Raw genomic sequence first — 26,012 nt, forward strand, 5'->3', positions numbered from 1 at the left:
ACGTTTCACTGCGTTCAATGAATTGTCACGTGATGGAAACAACCTTTTTATAGCGGTTTCTGGTGTGTGACGAATGATTGACGCTTTGATTGGATTTTCCGTTAACCTCTGGAGTCTCGGGTAGTCTTCTTCTTCCTCTTATTCTTCTTCTTCTTCACATTGGCTCCTTCTCCTCACTTCCTCCTCGGCTCCAATCTTCGTGCCATTAAATTCAATCATGGCTTTGCTCCGGCGCGCTTCCATTCCCGCTATTCTGCTCCCTCGTCATCCCAGCATCGCCTTGAGAGCGAGGTGAGCCTTCTTTGATTACTGATACTAATTACTCAGTTTCTCCATTGTAACCGCTAAACCCACGTGTGTGTGTTGAGGAGCGACCGGTCCACCGTGATGATCGGTCAGATGTCGGGTACACACGCGGGGGGGGGGGGGGGGGGGGGGGGGTCAAAGGTCATTCGAGTTTGGGTGTGTGAGTGCGAATTCACATCGAGCAATGTTGAGGGAGCACCGACAGTGACAAGATGGCTCGGTGTTTGCGGCGTGGTCGAGTTTGTCTATTTTTGGGTTGATCTTTGTCAAGGTCAAACCGATCGGTCGTCACATCCTCTGGAGGAGCAAGATGGATACTGTCTGGAAGCGGAAACATTGCATCATTCCAAGGTCACAGCTCTGTCTTGTGCGCAATTTGTGGATCTCAGTGACCTCATGGTGTCTTCCAAATGTGGATGTTTGGATCTGATGGTGATACAGCTCTGTCCTGGAATCCCATTTGGAGGTTTTCTTCTTCCACAGCCTCATTACTTCATGCCCATGTCCTTGTGTTGAGTGGTATAGCATGTACTGTATGTCCTACGACCTACATGTCCTTGTGTTGAGTGGTATAAGACGTGGTACTGCATGTTCTCCAGGTCCAGGTCCATGTCCATGTCCTTGTGTTGAGTGGTACAAGACGTGGTATTGCATGTACTCCAGGTCCATGCCCTTGTGTTGAGTGGTATAACATGTCCCTTTATGTCCTACATGTCCTTGTGTTGAGTGGTATAACATGTCTTGTGTGTCCTACATGTCCTTGTGTTGAGTGGTATAACATGTCCTGTATGTCCTTGTGTTGAGTGGTTTAAGACGTGGTACTGCATGTACTCCAGGTCCATGTCCTTGTGTTGAGTGGTATAACACGTGGACTGTATGTACTTGATGTCCATGTCCTTGTGTTGAGTGGTATAACATGTCCTGTATGTCCTTGTGTTGAGTGGTATAACATGTCCTGTATGTCCTTGTGTTGAGTGGTATAACATGTCCTGTATGTCCTTGTGTTGAGTGGTATAACATGTCCTGTATGTCCTTGTGTTGAGTGGTATAACATGTCCTACATGTCCTTGTGTTGAGTGGTATAACATGTCCTGTATGTCCTTGTGTTGAGTGGTATAAGACGTGGTACTGCATGTACTCCAGGTCCATGTCCTTGTGTTGAGTGGTATAACATGTGGACTGTATGTACTTGATGTCCATGTCCTTGTGTTGAGTGGTATAACATGTCCTGTATGTCCTACATGTCCTTGTGTTGAGTGGTATAACATGTCCTGTATGTCCTTGTGTTGAGTGGTATAACATGTCCTGTATGTCCTACATGTCCTTGTGTTGAGTGGTATAACATGTCCTGTATGTCCTGTATGTCCTACATGTCCTTGTGTTGAGTGGTATAAGACATGGTACTGCATGTACTCCAGGTCCATGTGCCTGTCCTCTCTGCACCACTGGACTCGCAAACGTCCATTGCCGGGTGTGATGAGCGGTTTGTGCATCGCAACCCAGGTATGGTATCACACTCTGGAGTTCTCAGCGGAATGTTTTTTTTTAAATGAAACTCACTGCTCCTGTCTCAGGTTGAAATTTACAATCAATTGATCTGCAGTTGATCGCCTGCTTTGCCTTGCACTTCAAATTAATGCATATACTGTATGTCAAAATCCTGGAGGATGTGCTTCCGCCCACTATCGCCTTTTGCTGATGTGTTTTCCCTCGAGTTCCATGCCGACATCACCTCATACATCGTTGCTTGTGAAACATCAGCAAGTTGAGCTGTCTTTGTCACTGAAGCTCCTGTCAAACATGCCCCAACAACCACCCTTCTTTCAAAGTCGCTGCGGTTTATGGCCTCAGCCTTTTTCTTACAAAAAAAGGTTTAAAAAAAAAAAAAACCTCAGTGGGCCCGACACTCAGCGTGACCACATCCAGGTCCAAATTGCTCTCCTCTTCCTTTCCTTGCTCCTTCTTTACTTTCTCATCCTCCCCCTCCTTACTCTCGTTCTCAACTGTAGGGGCAGGGGAGGACGTAACGGGCACAGCAGGCACAACCCCCATACTTGTCTCTGGGGCAACACCCCAACCCACAGATGTACGCATCCTGCTAGCGTAGGTCAGGGGGCAGAAGTGGAAGGTGTACCCCGGTGCACTGCATAGGCTGAGGTGCAGTGCTCCCTCAAATGTCCCAACTGGCCACACTGAGACCGAAACTCTTCTTGGCACCCAGAAACAAGGTGGCCCAGTTGACTGCACCTGTGGGATACTTTTGGCTGAGCTGCGTAAGATACCTGTCCATGTTCCATCCCAATAACGATCCCGTCAGAGATGTGGATGACCGTGCCATCCTCCTCGACCCGTAACGTAACGTTGTACTGTCGAGTGCAAGTCCATATTTCCAAATCATTTTGGAGAAAATGTGGTGGGGTCTTAACATCAACATATCGAGACAATCAAAACTTTACATCATAATTAGAAACGCTCTCACTGTAGAGGTAGACCATGACGACACTCTCATGGTCAGAGAGGGCCTCGACCGCCCAATCAGCCAGAGACCTAGATGACCGAGCGGAGGTCCACCGATCCCAGAACTCGGAAAGCCTTTTGGAAGAGAAGGACAAATAAAACCAGCGGGGCCAAGGAGATGAGGCAGAATATATTTTCAGCCTTAAACTCCAACATGTCCATCAATACAATTCGACCAAATACGTCACTTGACGGAACGCTACTTCCCCCTGGGGATGGTGGGGACAACACGAGTGATGAGGGGAATTGAGGGAGGTGGTTGCAGGGAGGTGCGAGGCTCCATTCCTGCCTGGTGAGCGATGGTTACCAGACATGAGGAAGGCCAGAGAAAAGCAGGAAGGGAAAAACAAATGAAAACGCAGGACAAGCAAGACAAAAATGATAAGAAAAATGTGCAGAACAAATGTAACGAGGCTAACAGGATGCTCCAAAAGGCAAAAACTCGTCGGAGAGCTCCTTTTTTGCAGTCATGCCAGCCGTAATTATAGGCATCCGGGCCTGTGCAGCATTTTTATACATGACCCTAAGCATGCTGGGATGTTATTTGCTTAATTAGCACATGGGCCACACCTATGTGGAAGCTGTTGCTTTCAATATACTTGGTGTCCCTCATTACACAGGTGTTTCCTTTTTTTTGTCACATCCTGTACTCTGTGTCTGTGTCCTTGTCCTTATGTTGAATGGTATAACACGTGCTCCTGTATGTACATGATGTCCTTGTCCTTATGTTGAGTGGTATAACACGTGGTTACCTACGCCACCGCAGGTGGACGCTGGTTATTTTTTTCACCTTTGGCTGTCTGTCTGTGAGCAGGATATCTCAAAGTTGCAGCTGGATTCGGAAAAATATTTGGTGGGCAGGTTGAGTGTGCGACAAGGAAGAATTGATTCGATTTTGGTGAAGATCTAGATCTGGATTAGGATTTTATAATTTTTAAGTGATTCTTCACCATTCAGAGATGGGCCAAAACGATATATAGAAGAATATCTCAAAAAGTTATGGACGGATTTGGACGAAATTTGGTGGGCAGGTTGGATGTGCGACAAGGAATGGATCGATTCGATTTTAGTTCATGACCGAATCTGGATCCAGCCTGGCAGAGGTATGCATTCTACCAAGTGCTGTTGTAGTTTAGCATTTTGGCGTCATTTCTAAAGTCCTGTATTGTTGAGTAGTAATTAATGAATGTATTGTTGGTAAAATGTGGAGATATTGCAAATATTTGCTGAATCTTTTCATTGCATTTATTAATGAATGTAACATGAAGAAAGCTCTTATGGAATTTGACGTGATTCTTGCGTTTTTGAAAATAAATACTTGAGCAGTCTGTTGACTCGATTGCTGCGTGTCTCCAGCTCATGGTGGAGTAATGTGGAACTCGGACCGCCAGACCCCATATTGGGAGTAACCGAAGCCTTCAAGCGGGATGAACACCCAAAGAAGATGAACCTCGGTGTTGGTGCTTATCGTGATGATGCCGGTCGACCATATGTACTGCCTTCCGTCAAAAAGGTGCCACTTTCTGAAGGTTTTCATTCCGGGATAACTGTCTATCATTGTATTACGAATTGTTTTGTTACTTGCAAAATCGAAGATTTTTCGAGTATATTGGTTGGTCTTGTGCATTATTCTGTTTGTCTGTTTGGTTATTTGTCTGTCTGTCAATCGCCTACAGGTCACAATTTTAAACCGATCTTCACAAAACTTCACCAGATGGTAGAGTTGGTCATAAGTAAGAAGCCTATTGATTTTGAAGTCAAAGGTCATCTTGAGGCCAAATTTCTCTAAATTGCCATTTTTTCATCCGATTGACTTGATAATTGAAACGCATTTGAATATTGAGTCAGTAAATTAGGAAACAACTATTTTTGAGGTCAAAGGTCAACTCAAGGTCAAACTTCTAATATCCTTTTCATCTGAAAAATCATTAATTTTAAACCTATTGACCCGAGCTTTGATTAAGATCGTCAATTTTAATCTTGATGAACTGACAATTTGATGTATCCATGGCAACTTTTTTTGGGGGGGGGGGGGGGGGGTGGATTTTGCAAGTATCGTGCTCTGCATCACGTCTTCTTGTTTGTTAGTTATTTATCATCCTATTGCGAATTGTTATTGATTTATGGGAGAGAGCGCTTGTGTTGTCGCATATAAATGAGGTTTGAAATTGTCATTGATTTGCAAACGGCAGAATATTTCCTTCCATGATTTTTTATTTTTGTTTCTAGAGCCTGGTATTTAAGGAAATGTGATTTTGATGTTTTGTGTTCACAGGCAGAAGCAGCAATGATGGCTAAGAATTTGGACAAGGAGTACCTGGGTATTGCAGGCCTGGCTGAATTTGCACGAGCCTCGGCGCAGCTTGCTTTCGGAGCGGACAGCTCGGTGTTCCGTGATGGCAGAGTAAGGCAAAGGAATATATGGGACATGTCGTAAAAGGCAGGTTGGTAATTGGCTGTGGAAGAGATGAAAGGAAGGGAGCGTTCAGGTCTTGGAGGGCAAAGGAAAAGGGACCTTGAAATGGAGCAAACAGTTGGGGTCTTGTTCGCTCTTTCGGGGACATCGAGGTAGATTTGTTATTAAACTAAGGACACACTACATTGAATTTCTTTTGTTGATTAGTACCTGAAATACAAAAAAGGTTTAACATCCTCCATTGTAATAACAGGAAGAGTGTTTATATGGTAAAATTAATGTGCTTTCTGATAGAGGATGAAGCTGCACAAAACTCCTCATGCTTTGATTGCAAAATACAACGCTGGAAGTTTTGTTTTTAAGTGTACAGCGACCATCCTGAATCAAAAGGACTTCCCACCAGATACTTTAAACAACCACCACTTATCCCCACAAAATGAAACTACCACCGCTTATTATCCCCACACTTTTGGGGGGGAAAATGGGGGCATATTGCAATCTGTCTGTATGTCCGCCGTCACGCTATCTCCTAAGCGGTTATGCAGAAATTCACTAAACTTGTTAGTTATGATCAACACGTGGCAAGAAGAAGGTGCAGGAAGGTCAAATACCAAATAAATGCAATTGCGAGCACATTTGTAAAACGTTTTTTAAATGAAACTTTGAATATGTAATCAACATTGGGGGAGACATGACATGTATAACAATTATTTAGATTTGATTACATCCAGACTTGCTACATAGGATTAGCATAACCCCAATTAATGTATTGGGGTTTTTTTTGTTTTTTTTTGTCGGTGAACTTGAAGGGGAGTGGAGGGCTGCAATTTCTTTATCTAAATGTGTATCGTATAGCGCCGCCTCCAGGTGGGAGAAGGTATTACAAGTCCTTACCTTTTACAGTACAGTATTCCTGGCCCCACGTTTTCCAGTGCAGTGAGGTGTTTTGAATTATCTGCATGTAACTGGTTTTTTTGGGGAGCGATTGAGGGAGCTTCCAGTTGCCTACACACCGCCCAAATAAAGGTATATGTCAGAAGAACACGTTGCATGCTTGGAACAGGATTGCCTGTAGGACGGGTGCTCTGCTAGTAATCTGCTAGATTGATACCCTAAGTCCTAAGAGATAGATGGCTTTTATCAGAATTTTAGGTAAATATGGTTTGACAACCATTTTCTATGTAAAAAAAGGTGCTGATTCCAAAAAAAGCAGTCTTATTAACCCCAAATAAGACAAAATTGACATTTTGGCCTTTTTTGACCCAAATTCTGACCATATTTGGCCAAAATCCACTTTTCTTTCTCAAAAATATAATATTTACCCAAAATTATTGTGTAATATATCAAATGAAAGCGCTTTACATATAGAATACAGATTTGAAGTCAAAACGGAGATAGCTGATGTCGTTTTTGTGATATTGTTAATTTTGGAGTAAAAGTTTTGATTTTTTTCATATTTTTCTGAAAATTAATTATGTTTATGATCTGTAGGAAAAATATAAACATCTATTAATTCCTTATATTATATATCAAAAAATACCTTACATCATGGAGATTGCAAATGTGAAATCAGATTTGAAAATGATTAACTTTTAGGGAAGATACAGACATTTTAATAATACATGACACGCTTTTGCCATGTTGGCCTCTTTTTACCAAAATGTTGACCGTATTTGGTCAAAATCCGTCATTTCCATCTTCATCATCACTGTCATCGTTATCATCTGAATCAGCATCAGTAATACTGTCATGGTCTTCACCATCCTCATCTCCATCTGCAATATCTTCTGGTTCAATGGTCTCAGAAAGTATAGTTGGCATTTGACTGCCAGTAAACCATACTGGTAGGAAGAGTCCATTAACCTCCTTCCAGCCATGATCTGTGGGTTGAATATTCTCTCGTGGATCTCTTAGATGTGCATGTTTCCAGAGATATGCCACATAGTTGCACCGTGCCAATTTTTGTACCAGAACATCTTTGCAGGGTGGAAGCATGCCTGCATCAATTCCTTTTATTTTCTCCAATGGACTGTCTGGATTGGTCGGTTTGTATTTCTGCAGGAAAATTCTCAACCTTGCCTCATTCACAGATAATGTTCCCTGACCATAGAGTGAACAGACATATTGTTCAACAAGGCTGTCATCATCAACAAAGGTGGTGTTCTCTCTGAGACTGCCTAAGCCTTCAAGATGGAGAGGACTCTTTTCAGCTTTCTTCAGTGGATTCACCTTTCCCTTCTTAAAGAAGGGTGATGTGTAATCACATCCTGTCAGAGCATGATATCCTGGCAATGCCTTGCAAAGTACTGGACCAATGTGGTTTGCTAGTGCAGTGATATGGGCGTACCTTCTAGTGTTATCACCAGAATGTCCAAGGTCCATCCACACATTGACCTTTAGTTGTCTGGCATGATAGAGGAGGATAACCATGATATCAGTGTCTGTTGCACGGACAACGACATTCTGTCCTGGTGATGCTTCTGACACTATGCTGAGATGGTACACCAGGCTAGTATCTGCCTCCACAAGTGAGCATATGTAGTCTGGTACCTCATTGTGTTCTACATTTCCTGTTAGCGTAGCTGTATACTGAAGACGCTGATTTTCATGTGCAACAACAACTTTTTTTTGTTTTATGATAGCTGCATAATTGTTAAGTTTCCACTCCTCCATGAAGAACTTGATAAGTGCTGTTTTGAAATTTGGTGATCTCAAGGCATATCTGAAATCTTTAGGACTTAACTGATCTGCACCAGTGATGTTAAATGATCCATCATTTGCACCTCTTGCCTGTTGCTCAGCATTCTTTATGCTTTTCACATAACTGTCACAGACAAAGTGTATTTCATCTGCCTGTGTACTGCATATAATCTTCAGAACCAGCTCTGCTACTTTCCCAAAATTATGAGGCAAGTTGGTGGGCAATGACTGGATTATAAACATGGCATCACAAAGAAATGCATTAACCACTGTCGGCTCTGTGTGTGTAATCAAATCTTCAAGGTGCTTGGAGAGTTTGTACTTAGGTGTCTTCTTCACTGTGCCAAAAATGCTGGCCATGGAGAGGGGGACCGGGGTAAGTGGAAAAGGAAACACCTTTTCAAGCTCAATATTTCTGGTACAAGCAAGATAGACCAATCTGCCCATCAAGTCTCGTGTTGTCTTCAGCTCAACAACCTTTCATCTTTACCTCGGATTTTGCTTTTGATAGCAGAACTGGCAAAGTTGCTTACTTTTCTTCTTTGCAGTGGCCTCTCAAACCTGGTAGGATCATCAAAGCATCCCTGGACGAACTCATCTTTCCACTTCTTCCCCAAGGCGAAGAGATTTAGCATGTCATCTTTTACTTTATCTGGCATTTTCTTGCCATCAGCTATACAGTAGAGATTGGTGTCTTCAAGCAAGGACTCAACAAAAGGATTCATAGTAGTATCAATAATCTGGGAAATGTTTTCCAAGTTTATTAGGAATTTACTGACTTTCGATTTTCGTGTTTCATGGCTTGGATTTATATCCTTCTTTATTGCTGCTTTTTCAAACAGATGCCTAACTATGGTGCTTCTAGCTGATCTAGTAACTGTCCAGCACCTGGTTGCTCCTTGGCTTTGATGGAAAGAAGTTATTCCAGTTTATCGTGAAGCTGCATCTGCATTTATCGTACTCTCGAGTGCTTGATCCACTGGTTGTCTGGCAAAGGAATTGGATGACAACCTCACTGATAAAGCGCCGCTTTCAAGTTGTTGCCTAATGCCAGGATGGGTAGTAGCTATGTTCAAGAGTCTGTGATAATACAAGCACATGTAGCGCGCATAATTGTGGCGACTTGCAGCAAAAAAAGTGTCAATCATTTTCCCAAGCGTGACGATGAAAAGATCCACATCATTTGTTCGGACAGCTCTACTGAACAGCATGTAGATATCAACCATGTCAATGTAGTTTCTCCAGAACTGCATTAACACCATGTTTACCAGCTCTGGTCTCATCACAAAAACTTTCATAGGTTGTCATGAATGCTATGTAATCATCACTTTCCTCCAAATCTTCCATCCTCTCAGGTGACGGCAATGCCTGAACAGTCTTCAGAGCTTCGATCAAATGTGCATAGCTGTCATTTGGCTCTTGCAGTTGCAAGAACAAATCGATGTGCTTGATCCGCATAGCAGTGGCTAGGAGCACATGCATTCTTCTTGACTGATTGTAGTATTTTCCTGACAGAAAGGCATTGAGGGAACCCTTGGTGAGGGCACTACTTTCCATTAAAATGTGGGCTGCACCTGATGCATCTATTAGGTACCCCATTGCTGACAGATAGCGGAACATAATATGGAAAGCCCCAAAGCAAATGAAGACATTGTCAAACTTAGGTCGCATTGTGTCCTGCAATTGAGATGCTGGCTTGGCTATAGCCAAGTCATAGGTTGTTGCAATGAAATCTTCCTTACACTCTTCAGCAAGGGTCACATTTCTTTTCATCGTTTCATTCACTACATCATGTAGTGTAGGATGGGCTCCGATGTTTGACAAATAGCCTATATTTTGAGATGGTAAATCATCTTTGGTTATTGTGGAGTTCCAGCCAGACCACATTGGTACTTGTTTGTTTGTTTTGCAAGATATTGTCCATGCAACATCTCTCGCAACACAAGCTTTGTAGTTTGCAGGATTGTCCATGGTTTGTATATCAAACGAAAACTGTGATATCTTGAGTTTCTTTCTCACTGGTTCTAGTTCTGTATTTGGTATTTCAAGACTTCTCTTGCTTTGTGCTTTCATAGACAATGATGCTGATGCTGTAATTGATGGTGGGTTTGTAGTGGATGTTGTCGCTGTTTCTGTTGATGATGATGTAACTGGAACCTCATTTTGGATACTGATGCCCTGTGTGTCATGATACATTGATTCATCATAGTTGTCCCATGCTGAGTTCGTACTTAGTCCCTTGCTTGGTTCTAGGCCATCGGGAAGAACTTGTTTCTTCTCAATAATGTTGGCAGCAATTTGAGTCTCATATTCTTCTGCAGTATAATATCCTATACAGTGGCCGAAGTGATTAACAACTTCCTGAACCTTCCTGGAACCAGTAATACTCCAAGCCCATTCCAAACAATATGTGTTTAGATGGCTTCACTCTTCCACCAGTAGCTTTGTAGATGTCATCTTCAGCTGATGATTCAATATAACGCTCAACACTCTCACTGGCTTCATCTTTTGAGCCAGTGTACATAATCCGATAAAACACTGATAGTTCAGCAGGTATATTCGTACACTGACCTTCAAGGATCGCTTCTACTGTAATGTGGTTTGGAAGAGTGTTATTCTCACTGAGCTTCTGGATCTTCGCTCTGAGGAACAAAGCTACATTCTTTATTTCGTTGTCCATTGCATCCTTTGCAATAGAGATATAGATACCTTGTTTTTTACTTTCTTGGCCAACCAGAAGCTTACTGCCATAATATTCTTTGATTTTGGACAAAAGATGGTATGGCTCTGGGTTAGGCTCCTTAAACCCTTCTTCTTCCTTAAACCCTCCTTAAACCCTACAAGGAATTTAGTGTAGGTTTCATTGACATCCACCAATTTCTTTGAGGATTCTTTCAGAAAGATTTCAGAGTTTATATATAACAGTAATCTTATGAAAGCAGTTTCTCGTTTGATTGCGTATGTTGCGGCTTCATCTTTTGTTTGGACCTTGGCACCCTTAGAAATATACCTGCCTCTGCACGTATTATGGTACTTAACTTCCTTAGCTACAAAGTAAATGTGCTTCATATTCACGAAGAAACTGTTTGTCTTCCTGCTGACTGACAGCATTTATAATACTGTCCTGTGCCTGTATAGTCTCACATGGAGCTAGTGTTTCAAAACCGCTTTTGAAATGCTTGCGGTTTGGACCTTTGCAGAAAATACACTTTTTCTCCAGCACTCCAGTACTTGAGATAGCTGCCATTGCTGGTTTCTCCACCATAGATCTTGTTTCAACAGTAATATCTTTATCAGAAGATGTTTTCTTTTCTTTTGATTGTATCTGATAAGCTGTAAATTTACTATAACAGCCACTGTGAAAGCCATAGTGAGGCAGTGGTTCAGCTTCAAAGTTAATGACATATAACAAGGTACTTTGATCTCTTCTGATACTGTTCTCTGTCTTGGGCTATGTCAGCAGCGTTCCCCATGTCTGTTCAGTGAATGGAACCACTGCATCATCATCGTGTTCTTTATCACCAATCATATGCAGCACACACTGCAACGGCACTTCTATACGATCATCCATCTGAAATAAAACACGTACAAATATATATATTATACTCAACTACTGAAATCAAAAAATTGATCTAATGTGGCCAATTTTAATAATATCTCAAAAACGACATCAGTTATCTCCATTTTGACTTCAAATATGTATTCTACATGTAAAGCGCTTTCATTTGATATATTACACATTAATTTTGGGTAAAAATTATATTTTTCAGAAAGAAAAGTGGATTTTGGCCAAATACGGTCAAAATTTGGGTCAAAAAGGCCAAAATGGCAATTTTGTCTTACTTGGGATTAATAAGACTGCTTTTTTTGGAATCAGCACCTCTTTTTACATAGAAAATGGTTGTCAAACCATATTTACCTAAAATTCTTATTAAAGCCATCTATCTCTTGGAATATGAGCCCCGAACTGGGTTCCTAACCCTCTCAGTTCACAAAGCTTCGAATCTCAGTCTTTCTACACCTTAGTCAGGTACACTATGTTAACAAATATAATTTCGTTCAAAAATTTGGGAGATTAGCAAACCTATACATTTTTGGAATCATCAGAGCAAGGAGAATCCGAAAATCAATGTCGGCATTTGCACACGCAGATTTTGGATTTTCAAAATGGCCGCCATAAAATACATATTTTGCGCTATCTCGGCTTCTAGTCAACCTAGAAACTTAATTAAATATGCTAATCCTACGTTTTCTGGGTCAAGGAATCCAATAAAGGCCTCAAAATAGTGCTCAGGATTATAGAAAAGCAACAAACAAAGGTAATTGAAAACCATTGTCTTTATATTTGTGATGTAACTGTATTACATGACATGATATTGCAAGTCCACCTTCAACAGCTCTCCCTACCTCTTCCACCTCTTCCACATCTTACCCTACCCCTCCTCCCCCCTGTTCTGTATCTGATGCTCCCCCTTCCTCTTCATTAACGGTATGGACCTCAAACATCCGGGGCCTTCGTTCAAACTTAACTGATCTCTCCATACAGGTTGCTTCTGTCAAACCAGACGTGATCTGCTTAACAGAAACTTTCCTCCTTTATGATGTCTCTGATTCCATAGTATCTCTCCCGGGCTACTCCCTCCTCCGGTATGATAGACCTGAGCCTCGTCCTGGAGGCGGGGTTGCTATCTTTATCAAAAACTCTCTTCCTCACTCGCCCTGCACTGCACTCTCTCCACCTCACCCCCAGGAATACCTCTGGCTACGGCTTCCCCTTCGCTCCCACCTCTTGTTCATATGTGTGTTGTACCGTCCACCAAACAGTGATGACTCCATCTACATCTCGCTGTCTGATGATATGGACCAACTTCTATCTACTCATCCCAACTCTCTCTTCCTCATATGTGGTGATTTCAACTGTCATCATGCCAGTTGGCTGGGTGTGGGTACCTCTCTCACCAGCCATGGCTCCTCAGCAAAGGACTTCTGCGACTCACTGGGACTGACACAATCTGTCAATTTCCCGACCCGGATCTCAGTCAACGGAACATCTTCTCTTCTGGACTTGGTTATGACTAACTTCCCTGAAAATGTCTGCTGCTCTTCTTCTGCTCCGATCGGATCATCTGATCATGTCCTTGTTAAAGTGGACATCTCTCTGACCATCCTCAGGGAGCCTGCTCAGCGTCGACGAGTCTGGCATTTCACTCAGGCCAACTGGCACGGTCTTCAAGCAGCCATAAATCATCTGGACTGGTCTCCCATCTCTACCACCTCTGACATCAACTCATCCTGGGAATTCTTCCAAAGTAAATTGCTCTCTCTCATGCACAGATTTATCCCATCTCGTCTTCAGTTGTCATACCCTTCCTCCCGTCCATGGTACACGGAATCTTGTGGTGAGGCTGTTGCCCAGAAACAACTTGCCTTCGTCTCCTGGAAAGCAAATCCAACGGAAGGAAATCTCATTTCCTTTCACAAAGCCCGAAACAAGTGTGTGTCCACCCTCAGGAGAGCCAGGAAACAATATCTCTCCGTTCTCAAGACCGAACTCTCTTATCTGTCTCCCTCTTCCAAATCCTGGTGGCGCCTGGTCAAATCCGTTTCTGGTGTTTGTTCCCCCTCCATCCCCTCCCTTACCTCAAACGGCTACACAGCTGACTCCGCACGTGAAAAAGCTGAATGCCTCAACTCTGTGTTTGCCTCTAAATCTTGTGTCCCAAACCCATCCCTCTCTGTACCCACCATACCCAGTCGTACCCTGCTGCTCCTGGACTCCGTGTCCTTTCCTCCTGACAAGGTGGAAAAGTTTCTGTCAACCCTCGACTCTGATTCTGCAACTGGACCCGACGGCATCAGCCCACGGGTCCTAAAATCCTGCTCTGCTGCTCTATCTCACCCTCTCTCTGTTCTCTTCACCCTCTCTTTTGCTCAAGGTCAACTGCCATCTGCTTGGAAATCAGCCAACATCACCGCTTTGCACAAAAAAGGTGCAAAAACAGATCCTAGCAACTACAGACCAATCAGCCTTCTCCCAATTATCAGCAATGTCATGGAATCCATCATTGCTTCGGATATGAAATCTTTCCTCTTCTCCAATGGCTTGATCTCTGATCATCAATTTGGTTTCAGACCAGGTCACTCTACTCTGGACATGCTGCGTCTGCTGTCTCAACAATGGATGGAGGTCCTCAATGCCAAACAGGAAATTAGAGCTGTCTCCCTCGACATATCACGTGCCTTCGACACGGTCTGGCACCCCGCTCTGCTCACCAAACTCTCCTCCTTTGGTATCCATGGAAATCTCCACGCATGGCTGGCGGACTTCCTCTCTAGTCGTCGTCAACGTGTGGCCCTGAATGGGTTTCTCTCATCTCCTCTTCCTGTTCAGGCTGGAGTTCCCCAAGGCAGTGTTCTGGGCCCCGTGCTTTTTCTGGTCTTCATCAATGATCTCTCTGACTCTCTCGAAAATCCTCTCTATCTCTTTGCTGATGACTCCACTCTCTGCCGCTCCATTCCTCTTCCCTCAGATCGGCAGTCTGCTGCCTCCTCACTCTCTGAAGACCTGGACAAAATCACAGACTGGTCAAACAAGTGGAACATGTCTTTCAATCCTGACAAATCTCACACTCTTACTATGTCTCTCCGAAAAGATCGACTGGACAACCCTCCCATCTACTTTCTCAACAATCCTCTCCAAGAAGTTCTGTCGCTCAAGATTTTGGGTCTCACTATCTGCCATGATCTTTCTTGGGAAAACCACATTTCCAAGCTGGCCTCCAAAGCCAGTCGCCGACTGGGCATCCTCCGTCGTGCGAAGTCCTTCCTCGGCACACCTGAGCTCCTCACCACATACAAGGCTTTCATCCGCAGCTCAATGGAATACTGTTCTCCCCTATGGGCCGGTGCTCCTGCCTCACACCTAGCTCGGCTTCACGCTGTTGAAACCAAAGCTTTCAGAATTATTGGAATCTCCCGCGATGAAGCTATCTCTGAGGGCCTTTCACTCACTCACCGCAGGCAGGTAGGTGGTCTTTCTGTCTTCTACCGACTCCTCTCCGGCCTTGCACCCCCAGCTCTCTCTGTGCTCTGTCCCCCAAATATTCCTACAGGTCGCACAAGATCTGCCAGCAACCCTCTGATGGTTAAACTGCCGAAATCTCGGCTCTCTGCTCACCTTCACTCTTTCATTCCTCTTTTCTCCCGCCTCTGGAACAAACTCCCTCACTCCCTTCAATCCCACTCCTCCCTCCAGGTCTTTAAAACAGCTGTTCACCACCATCTCTTATCTTCCCCCATCCAAAACCTTGATCTTTTCTACCCCCGCTAATTCACCCCAGATCCAACTTGTTTGAAATTCCAACTTCTTTCCTGGAAGTCCTGGCAGTGTCCATATGCAGTGTCCCATCCAAAACCTTGATCTTTTCTACCCCCGCTAATTCACCCCAGATCCAACTTGTTTGAAATTCCAACTTCTTTCCTGGAAGTCCTGGCAGTGTCCATATGTTTTATACCTCTCCCACCGCCCCCTTCCCACGCCCCCCCCCCCCCCCAAAGCCCTCGCCCTCTCTCAGATCTCTCGATGTCTCCATGTCTCTCGGTCCCTGCTCTCAAATGTTGTGTTTGTGTCCTTCCCCCTCTCTCCCCATCTTGTCTACCGCTCCCTATGTTATATGTTTTATGTGTCGGTTTGTCTTTCTGTGTGATTAATGTTCGCTCTTTCACGAGCCTCGACCTTGTATACAAAAAAAAAAAAAAAAAAAAAAAAAAAAATCCTTTGAAGTTATAGGTATGGGTTTATAAAGCAAGAAAACAGCCTTGTTAGTATCAGATTGAACTATAAGTCCTATACACAGGATCTACTAGGTCTATACCGTTCAGGAATATGCTTTTACAGATCTTCATCACAGACCTGAGTCATTTTCGCAAACGTGTCTACGCAAATGCGAACATTAATTTTTGGATTCCTCATGCTCTGAATATTCCAAAAATGTATCGTTTTGCTAATCTCCAAAAATTTTGAATGAAAAAACATAGTGAACCTGACTACCCTTTCCTTTTTCTTTCTACATGCTTCAATTTCGGGAGAATATGCCCATCTTTCGGCATCCCTGCTCTGCCTTTCGGCCTTCCTTTTCCCCCTTGTATGTTAGTACTATACATGTAAATGTTCAATTAACTATCCAATCCTTTTATTTGTTTTTATTTTATTTTAGATTTTACTCAATTAAATTCGACTTGCGTATAAATCAACTAACGTAAGGGTCCCAGGAACAGAACCCTTACTTATGCAAGTCGAGGATAGTCTGTATTTGTAACTGCTGATATTGCATCAGATGTAGGGAAGTGGTTTACCTGCCATCATACATGACTGGGCCCAAAAGCCTGCACAGGTACTTGCATTTAATTTTTCTCATTTTTAATGTACCTTGATGATTTCACTTGCTTAACATTCTTTTGTGATTGCAGAGCACAACGGTGCAGTCAATCTCTGGCACAGGAGCACTTCGCATTGGAGCTGCCTTTTTGGTAAGTCTTTGTGTTTCATCATCATACACATCGTTGTTCTGTCTCAAATGGGAATGTAGAGAGATCATGAAATCTTAAATGTCATGTTCAGCCTCAGCAAAGGGCCATGTCACAAACAGTTCCAGTCTTGCTGGTATATTGGATAAACAAATACGAGTTCCCTTTCAAGGAACTTCAACGCAGGAGGAGGCCATTAGGCCCATCAAGCCTAAGTTATAAATTTCAACCTTTGGTTTTGTCCATGCTCCATCCTTTTTAAGTGTTGAGCATCAAGCAAGGAAGCAGCACGTACCATTTTTAGTCTTTGGTATGACTTGATCGGGTTTGGACCACTGATCTCCCAGACTTGGAGCGGAAGTGCTAACCATGACGTCCCATGGAATGTCATTCTCATGCTATGGTGATTGGGAGGAATTGTTGATGTATTTCCAATACTTGCTAGTGGCTGAAGAAGAAGTTGATTTAGAGAAGCCCACATATCCTCAGAGGGTTAGAGGTTAGAAAACTAGCCATGATCTCTTTTATCATTGTACGTGGTAACTTTCCTATTTATAATTAATATAAACCTATTGCACTTCCTTTTTTTTTTTTTTTTTTTTGTTAGGGAGGGGATAATGTCAAGATTTGTTATGCCTCCGCCTCTGCTCTGGTTACCCCAAAACTTTGGATCCCTACTTCTCCCTTATTTACCAACTGATTGCTCTGAAACTCGATACATCCCTTCTACTCTGGTTTTCAGAATTGCTCAGTCTTGGATTTTTCGATTTCTGTATCGGGGGATCGGGGGTCCAAATCAGCAGAGGTCTGAACTACAACCTCAAGAGATGACTGTCGGCCCACTCGGGGCAATTTTTAAAAAAATATAACAGCTGATCACTTTTGGGTTTGTACAGGTTTTGTTTTTCTTCTTTTTTTCCAGTAGTTCTAAGCTGTATTCTCCATCACTTCATCCATGGGGCCTGCACTGTAATTTTAGCACAATTCACACAATACCTTTGATACGTATACGAGCTTGGTGAGCCATCGTAGCTAACAAAACCGATACATCATGGCGTTGAAGAAAGATCTTGAAAGACGAATTCACACACAACATTCAATACTTATTGGCCTACATGTAAATTGTTGTCTTGTATGCAAGATATATTATGCCCAGATCGCCATTGTTAACCCTTTGAGTGCGGGATTTTTTTTTTTTTGATAAAAATACCCCCGGTACGGGATTAATTTGGCATTTTGGTACGGGAATGCAACCACGTACTGACGATCTATTTATAGGTATAGTCGATGACGTGTAGTAACGTCATCCGTACACAACTTTTTCGCGAGTTGCGGCACTGGACGTCATCCATACTCAAAGGGTTAATAAGGGGTTAAGAGCTTGTGCGCCAATGCATTCTTGAGCGATTACCTTGAAAAGTTCCATATTGCTGAAGTTAACTCTTAATTTTTTTTAAATAAATAACTCCATCTGTAAAAAGCATTTGAATTCTGCTGTTGTATTATTTAATTATTTTTTTCAGCGTTTCATTCAGTTTGAATGCCGTCTGTCCATCACGCTTTATTCTAAAGGGTTCCCGCTTTCGTCTAATTATAAATACGGTATTCTTGTAAAGCTAATAATCAATCTAACTGGCTGGAATGTTAATTATCAATTTACTTGGAACATAACATTGTGTCTGTTTAAACATAAAGATACCTGTTTTGAAAAGCGTCTTTCTGGAATGGAAGAAGAAGAAGCAGCTGCACTTGGAGCTTTTATGCAGTAGTTACAACGGTAACATTTATTATTCTACGACAACAGGAACCCTTTAGAATACAGCGAGATGGATATGGAAGAAGAACACAAAAGTATATCTAGTAATACTTTTCAAAGCAATAGAAAAATAGATAATTAAGAGTACACAGAAGAAGCACAAAACAACATCCACAGCCACGACGACAAGCAGGAAAAACAACAGATAGGTGTTATCAAAGATCCTTTTTCGTGTTTCACTTCATTTTACATCCTCATTGAGACTCCCAGATAGGCATGAAATGTGTGTGCAGTTTGACATGCTGTCCTTTGATTAAACCCATCAGCGAAGCAACAGGTACGCACGCCTAGTAATTCGAAGTGTACTCATCGATTGCATGAGGCGCCACATAATTTATCAAAATAAAGTACTTGTCTCAGGACCAAGGTACCCAACTATTATGTACGAGTGTTTGTTTATATGATCAGAATTTGTGTAGCTGAACAAAATTCCTCTTTGTGACTCATTTGCGTGTGATGAATTTCGGATCAAGAGATCAAATATGTGACATTTGCCTAACATTTATTTTCCCCACTCCTCTTATTTAGGGCAGTGAGTACATGTTCTCATTTTACAATATTTGAAGCATACGGGGTAAATGTTTAAAAACAATTGCCATCGATAGCGCCAGCCTTCGAAAGGTTTCCCCGGTAACGCCAGACTCTTCTCTGTGTTCCAGGCCCGGTTTCACAAGGCAAGCAATGCAGTGTACTTACCCAAGCCCTCGTGGGGTAACCATACTCCGATTATGCGTGATGCCGGTTTGAACCTACAAGCTTACCGTTATTATGACCCGAGTACCTGCGGCTTCGACTGCGCTGGTGCTCTAGAAGACATTGCGGTGAGTTTTGGCCTGGCTGTATTTAAAGACTATTTCCAGTGAGCAAATGGACTATTGTGTCATGTGATAGGACATAATTCAGTAAAACTCTGGAGCTACATGAAAATAATTGCTTAAGTGTCCAAACCCTTGTTGATCAATTATGAAGCTTTTTTTTAAAACGTGAGAGAGAGATTGGGGGTGGGTGAGCTCTCAACGCTATTGAATGCCAATGCTTTGGTTGTACCTTGGACGTTTAGGACATGAGATGTGCTGATATTGTATTAATACATGTGCTGCCAGCGGAAAGTTTACATTTTAAAACGTATTGTGGTTTTTCAGAAAATGCCCGAGAAAAGTATCCTCCTTCTGCACGCCTGTGCTCACAACCCCACGGGAGTCGATCCTCGTCCGGAACAGTGGAAGGAGATCTGCCAGATTGCCAAGGCCCGTTTACGCATGCATGATATTCCCACATCGTGACAGTACAATGCAGTTTGACTTGTGGTCCTATAAACTAATGTGTTATAATGTTAATAATGCAGTAATGAAATATAACTAAGGTATCCCTCGATTTTCGAAAATGATGCGTTCCTGGACAACATAAGAATGATCGTTTTGAGGCCATTTTCCCCGCTAGAGCAGGGGTTAGCCTTGCGGGCCCCATGACAATCATGGTTCCCTGTTTGAGGCAATGTTTTTATGGCCGGATGCCCTTCCTGACGCCAACCCTTGGTCACACTCTTACGATGCGCAGGGATACGGTGTACCTATTCTAAATCGGGGTACACACCGTGATCATTCACCCCAGCAAGCTGGTACTCAATTTGCCGACCTCGGAAGGATGACAGGCCTGGCGTTAATCAACCCCCCTGGCGTTAATTCAGCGATCGACCGGGATTCGAACCCAGGATCCAAGGATCACAAGCCGGCACCCTAACCGCTAAGCCAACACCAGGCTGACAACATAAGGTCAATCAAAAACGCTCTTCCCATTTTTGTAAAGGTAAACTAAAACAGCACTCTGTAGAGCACGTACCTCTGCCAGGCGAAACTGTTTACGTTTTGTATCCCACTGGGAGGCCGGATCTGAATCCGTACCTGAACCAAAATCTAATCGGCTTGTTCTCGTCACCGAACCAACTCATCCACCAGATTTCATCATAATCTGTCCACAACTTTTTCAAATTCGTGTTGTATATTGTTTTGGCCCTATCTTTCAATGGTGAAAAATCACTTAAACAAGCGTTACGCCTAGGTCCCCCATCGGGGAAGTGATGAGTTGACAAAGTGGAAGACGCAGAAAACATGCTATGATATGATATTTCGCTCACAAGGTTCAGACACACATGGAGGCGGCCATCTTGGATTTTGACGTGGTGACCCAATTTTCAATAGCGTTCTTCCTTATGCCTGGATACACCCACACCAGATTAGAAGTTGGTACTTCGCTTATTTTTCAAGATATTCCGCTCACAAGGTTCAGACATACATGGCGGTGGCCATCTTGGATTTTGACGTGGCGACCCAATTTTCAATAGCGTTCTTCCTTATGCGTAGATACACCCACACACCAGATTAGAAGTTAGTAGTTCGTTTATTTTAAGATATTTCGCTCACAAGGTTCAGATATATATATGGTGGTGGCCATCTTGGATTTTGATGTGGCGACCCAATTTTCAATAGGGGTTCTTCCTTATGCCGAGATACACCCACACACCAGATTAGAAGTTGGTACTTCGCTTATTTTTCAAGATATTTCGTTCACAAGGTTCAGACATATATATATATATATATATATATATATATATATATATGGTGGCGGCCATCTTGGATTTTGACGTGGCGACCCAATTTTCAAGAGGGTTCTTTCTTATGCCTGGATACACCCACACACCAGATTAGAAGTTGGTACTTCGCTTATTTTTCAAGATATTTCGCTCACAAGGTTCAGACATATATATGGTGGTGGCCATCTTGGATTTTGACGTGGCGACCCAATTTTCAATAGCTTTCTTCCTTGTGCCTAGATACACCCGCACACCACATTAGAAGTTGGTACGGCGCTTATTTTTCAAGATATTCCGCTCACAAGGTTCAGACATACATGGCATCAGACATACATGGCGGCGGCCATCTTGGATTTTGACGTGGGTTGCATCCACACACCAAATTCGAATGCGGTCCTTCGCTTACGCACGGATGGAGGGGAAAAACCATAGTCCCCCTTTCGCTCCGCGGTGCGACGGGGGACAAAAATGATAGCATCCAGATCAGGATCTTCACCAAAATCTAATCACTTCTTATCACACAACCAACCTGCCCCACAAGGTTCACGGCCAAAAAACATAGGGCCAATACCCCTGGTGCTCACCTGGTAGAATAAACGGTATACTACACTGACAAAGTATTTTAAACCAATTTCAATGGTTGCTAGAAGACAGCACAGCATGTGGAATCACACTAACATAATCATAAGACTTCAAACAAACAAAGAAGAAAATACCTATTTTGGGGGGTAAACCTGCCATAGACCTCCAAAGGGGCAGATTTTTTTTTTAATGCCATGAACAAACTTTAGTACATCATGGGGGATGAAGGTTGTGGTGAAGTTTCATCGGAATTGCGTGTTTAGTTTCTGATAAAAAAGCAAATTCCTATTTTGGGGGGTCAAACCTGGATCCACTTTGACCCCCGGTTAAACCTTTTAGATCCCGACTTTTTTTTAATGCTGTGAATAAATTTTAGTCACAACACAACAAGTATCATTTGTGCCAAGTTTGGTCACAATCCGTTCAGCGGATTCGGAGAAGTTGCAAGTGGTTACAGACGGACAGACAACGTGCCATCGCATAAGCTCCCCGGAACTTAGTTCCAGGTGAGCTAAAAATAGGGGATGCGTTCAGGACCCAAAATTTTCGGCCTCAGTATCGTAATATTTTCACTATAATACAAGTTAAATACTGTTACAAATAATACGAACAAAAACCTGGAACGAAGACATTTACATGAATTTAATAAATCGTACTTGATGCGAAATAAATACGAAATCCTTAACTTTTTCAAGGTGTGTGTACTCACCACAAGCGAGCAATGATGGTGAGTTTCTTGCTCTTCTCATTACGTTTTATAATGCCGATCTCCGTGTCCAACGTTATAACCTGGTGAGAACGTTTCCCTGGGTTAGCAGTTGAGCTCATCGTGACGGCGTACTCACGGCTCTACCGTACTCGGACCGTGGCTCACTGAAGGAGCGGAGCGCTGTTTGAAGCAAACTCCATGTCGCTTTACTGTACAGTATCTGAATTTCCTTGTAGTGAAAAATGCGAATGTAAATCGAAAAACGTCGTAAAAAGGCAATTTTGTTATAGTGAAAAAAACCCGTAAACTGAGGGATACCTACAAGAGGATTCTTACAGTTATTACCGAGCTCATTAGGACATTTCTCCATATATTTTTTTCCTTGTTTACATGCTTGAATAATCATTTTGCCATTTTCAAATTTTAACCTCACCTCTTTCCTTCTCACACAGAAGAGGCAACTGTTTGTGTTTTTTGACATGGCATACCAAGGTTTCGCCAGTGGCGACAGTGACCGTGATGCGTGGGCTGTGCGCCACTTTGTGGAAAATGGACACAATGTTGCACTCTGCCAATCCTACGCAAAAAACATGGGTCTCTATGGTAAGAACTCTTGGCCAGATAATTAATTAATTGCTCACAAAGTGCAGTATCTGAATGTGGTGACGAGCAGGTGTTGAAATGCTTGGATTATTTCACCAAGTTCTCTCGACTCACGTGTCGAGGTCCTGCATCTTTGCGTAATGTTACACCTGCAAGTGGTCTTTGGTATGTGCGACAGGTGAACGCGTTGGAGCCTTCTCGATGGTATGTGCAGACCCAGACGAGACGAAACGCGTTGAATCGCAGCTGAAGATCCTCATTCGGCCCATGTACTCGAATCCGCCGGTGCATGGCGCTCGTATTGCCAGCATGATCCTCACGACCCCCGAACTCCGCCAGCAGTGGTGAGTAAAACCCGGCCCATGTACCTATTCCCGTGACGAGCGCTCGAGGACGTTGCCCAAGCGACGCGAGCCGAGAGTCGTGTCCTCATTCAGGTTGGTGGAGTTGAAGGGCATGGCAGACAGAATCATTGGCATGCGGGAGGAATTGGTGCAAAATCTGCAAAAAGAAGGATCGTCTCGGAACTGGAAGCACATCACGGAGCAGATTGGAATGTTCTGCTTCACCGGCCTAAAGCCTGACCAGGTAATTGTCACTTTTCTTGCTCCCTCCACCATTTGATCTCCATTTCAACTTTGTGAAAAATTTAAATTTGCATTCTTTATAAACCGGATTTATTAAAAAGAAAAAGAAAAACCCAAACTTTTATTAGAGCTTTGTTTCCACAGGTTGGTCGAATCATAAAAGATTTCTCCATCTACATGACCAGCGATGGCCGTATTTCGGTTGCTGGAGTGTCATCCAACAACGTGGCCTACCTGGCGCACGGTATCCATGAGGTGACAAAGTGAAAACTGGTCGAGACATGACCTATAATAGTCTTTCATGGCACACCCACATTTGTCTCGGTTATTCTTGCCCCACACCCCTTCCCCTTCTTGCACCACACCCCTTCCCACCTTGCACTATATTTATGGTAAAAAGCATGAGCAAAGTGGAACACCGCTTCACGTTTCCCTAATTCGCCGGGGTTTGTGTGCCTTTGCTAGCTCCAAACGAAGCAATTTGACACCGAAATGCTCCTCGTTTAAAACTGCAGTAACTGGGGAAGCGATTTTGCTTGAAAATGTCTTTTTCAAAATGACCTGTTCAGTATACTCGTACCTGAGATTTATTCAACTTTACCTGCAGAAAAGTGATGCTAATTTGCCACAATGTATTGTCCTTTGAATTTTGATACTTAACGTTGATCATGTTCACTTTTATCATGTCTGTGCTTCTGTACAAACCCCAAAACCAAGACATTTTTAATGTGCAATATTTGTTTGATTCATTCTTTAGTTTTGAGATTACCATCTCTGAAAGATGCTCTGGAAAATTCCTTCCATGTTATATTTTAACATCGTTGCTGAAGTTATTCCAGAGATATGACTTTTTGAAGATTGAGGCATTGTTAAATGCGCTGGTCTACTTTTCCTCTTCAAATATTCATATCTGAGACTCACTCGATTTACGAAAGTGAAATCGGACATTTTTTGTAAGGCGTGGAAGCTGTACCGTCACAAAGCTCGGCTTTTAGGACCTTTTACCTGACCTCATGCTTTTGATCTGTTTTCAAGATTCTTCCTTTGGACAAAAAATGTGAAACTGCGATGTCGTGTAAAACAATCTCACCATTTTCAGAGGGCCCCATAGACCCCCTCCGACCCCAATATTTTAATGCCGTGAACAAACTTTAATCACAACAGGCATTTTAAGGCCATTTTCCCTGCAAGAGCAGGGGTTAGCCTTGCGGTCCCCATGACAATGTTCTCCATTTTGCCCTATTTTCTGCATCTCCCCTTGTTTAACCCCCTTGCCCGCATTTCTTCTTCGACCATCTTTAGCCAAGTCTTTCTCGGTCTTCCCCGTCATCTACTTCCTTCCACATTCATTTCCATCACTCTTCTCAACCAGTCACTTTCATCCTTCCTCAACACATGACCATTGACCAAACCATCTCAACCTGTTTCTCTTCACAGCACCCATCACAGGCTCTATTCCCATCATCTTTCGCAATTCATCATTTGTCTTCCTCTCTCTCAACGATACTCCACATCCACCGAACCATTTGCATTTCCACCCTTTCCAGCCTTCGTTGCTGCTCTATGAACATTACCCATGTCTCACTCCCATAAATCATAACACTTCTCACACATGCAGCATACACCTTTCCCTTCAGCTTCAACGACACTCCCCTCCTCGTCAGCACGCCACTCAGTTCCCAAAACTTCTTCCATACACATCTCACTCAAGCAACCGTTGCCGAGTCTGATCTACTTTCTCCATTCAGCATGTCTCCTAGGTAACAATGTTTTCACACCTTCCAACTTCACCCCGTCTCCAAGATCCAACTCAACATTTCCTCCATCTGCAGCTCCCTCTGTGCACACCTTACACTTGAATGTAGCTCCCACACTGGTTAATGACCCTCTCAAACCACTACATTTTTGATGAACCCACTCAGCGCACATTGTACATTGAATGGAATTCACTCCGACACCCTTCCTGCACACAGCCACTTCGCCGTTCTTTCAACCTCACCACATGCTTTACCACTTGCCATCACCTTCGTTTTTCCGATATTCACCTTCAGACCTTTTGTCTCCATACATTCCTTCCACTTGCTCATCTTCTCCTTCAGTCCATCCATACTTTCTGCAATCAACACCAGATCATCTGCATACAACAACTCCCACGGTAAACGCTCCTTTACGTTCTGAGCCAGCACCTCCACCATCACAGCTACAAATAGTAGTGGACTTAGTACCGACCCCTGATGCACTCCCACCTTCACCTCAAACTCACCACTGTTCCCGTCCTTCATCCTTGCAGCTGTGCGTGCTCTTTTGAACATTGCTATCACTACTCTGATCAACCATTCCTCCACTCCTAACTTCCTCAATGCCCATGTCACTACTTCACGTGGAACCCTATCAAATGCTTTCTCCAGATCAACAAACCCAAGAAACAACTTCTTCCTCTTCTCCATATACTTCTGCCAACTGCCTCACAATAAAAAGCACGTCTGTCGTTCCTCTTCCTGGCATAAATCCAAACTGCATTTCGTCAATCTTCTTTCTTCCTTATCCTCCTCTCCAACACCATTTTCAATACCTTCATTCCATGCTCCAATAACTTTATTGCTCGATACGAGCCACAGTCGAGGGTCACCTTTCCCCTTGTATAGAGGGACGAGGGTACT

General features: G+C 43.1%; 2 protein-coding genes across 2 annotated transcripts in view; one reads left to right on the forward strand and one right to left on the reverse strand.

Moving 5' to 3' along the window:
- GOT2 (glutamic-oxaloacetic transaminase 2) lies at positions 1–24,086 on the forward strand. Its single transcript, XM_068108779.2, has 10 exons — positions 1–291; positions 4,180–4,336; positions 5,099–5,227; positions 16,409–16,468; positions 18,941–19,102; positions 19,424–19,528; positions 22,615–22,765; positions 22,944–23,109; positions 23,203–23,353; positions 23,497–24,086. The coding sequence occupies exons 1-10, from the start codon at positions 218–220 to the stop codon at positions 23,617–23,619; spliced, it is 1,278 nt and encodes a 425-aa protein (XP_067964880.2). The 5' UTR covers positions 1–217; the 3' UTR covers positions 23,620–24,086.
- The window catches only part of SUB1 (SUB1 regulator of transcription), a 991,845-nt gene that overhangs the window by 941,415 nt on the left and 24,418 nt on the right, over positions 1–26,012 (reverse strand). The window lies entirely within an intron of this gene.

The sequence above is a fragment of the Myxine glutinosa genome, chromosome 2, assembly GCF_964187855.1.
Source record: "Myxine glutinosa chromosome 2, kmMyxGlut1.1, whole genome shotgun sequence".
Classification (NCBI taxonomy): domain Eukaryota; kingdom Metazoa; phylum Chordata; class Myxini; order Myxiniformes; family Myxinidae; genus Myxine; species Myxine glutinosa.

Coding starts and splice junctions, on each gene's coding strand:
- GOT2 (XM_068108779.2), top strand. CDS start 218: ATGGCTTTGCTCCGGCGCGCTTCCATTCCCGCTATTCTGCTCCCTCGT. Junction 19,103..19,423: donor GTGCTCTAGAAGACATTGCG/GTGAGTTTTGGC, acceptor GTGGTTTTTCAG/AAAATGCCCGAGAAAAGTAT. Junction 22,766..22,943: donor AAAAAACATGGGTCTCTATG/GTAAGAACTCTT, acceptor TATGTGCGACAG/GTGAACGCGTTGGAGCCTTC.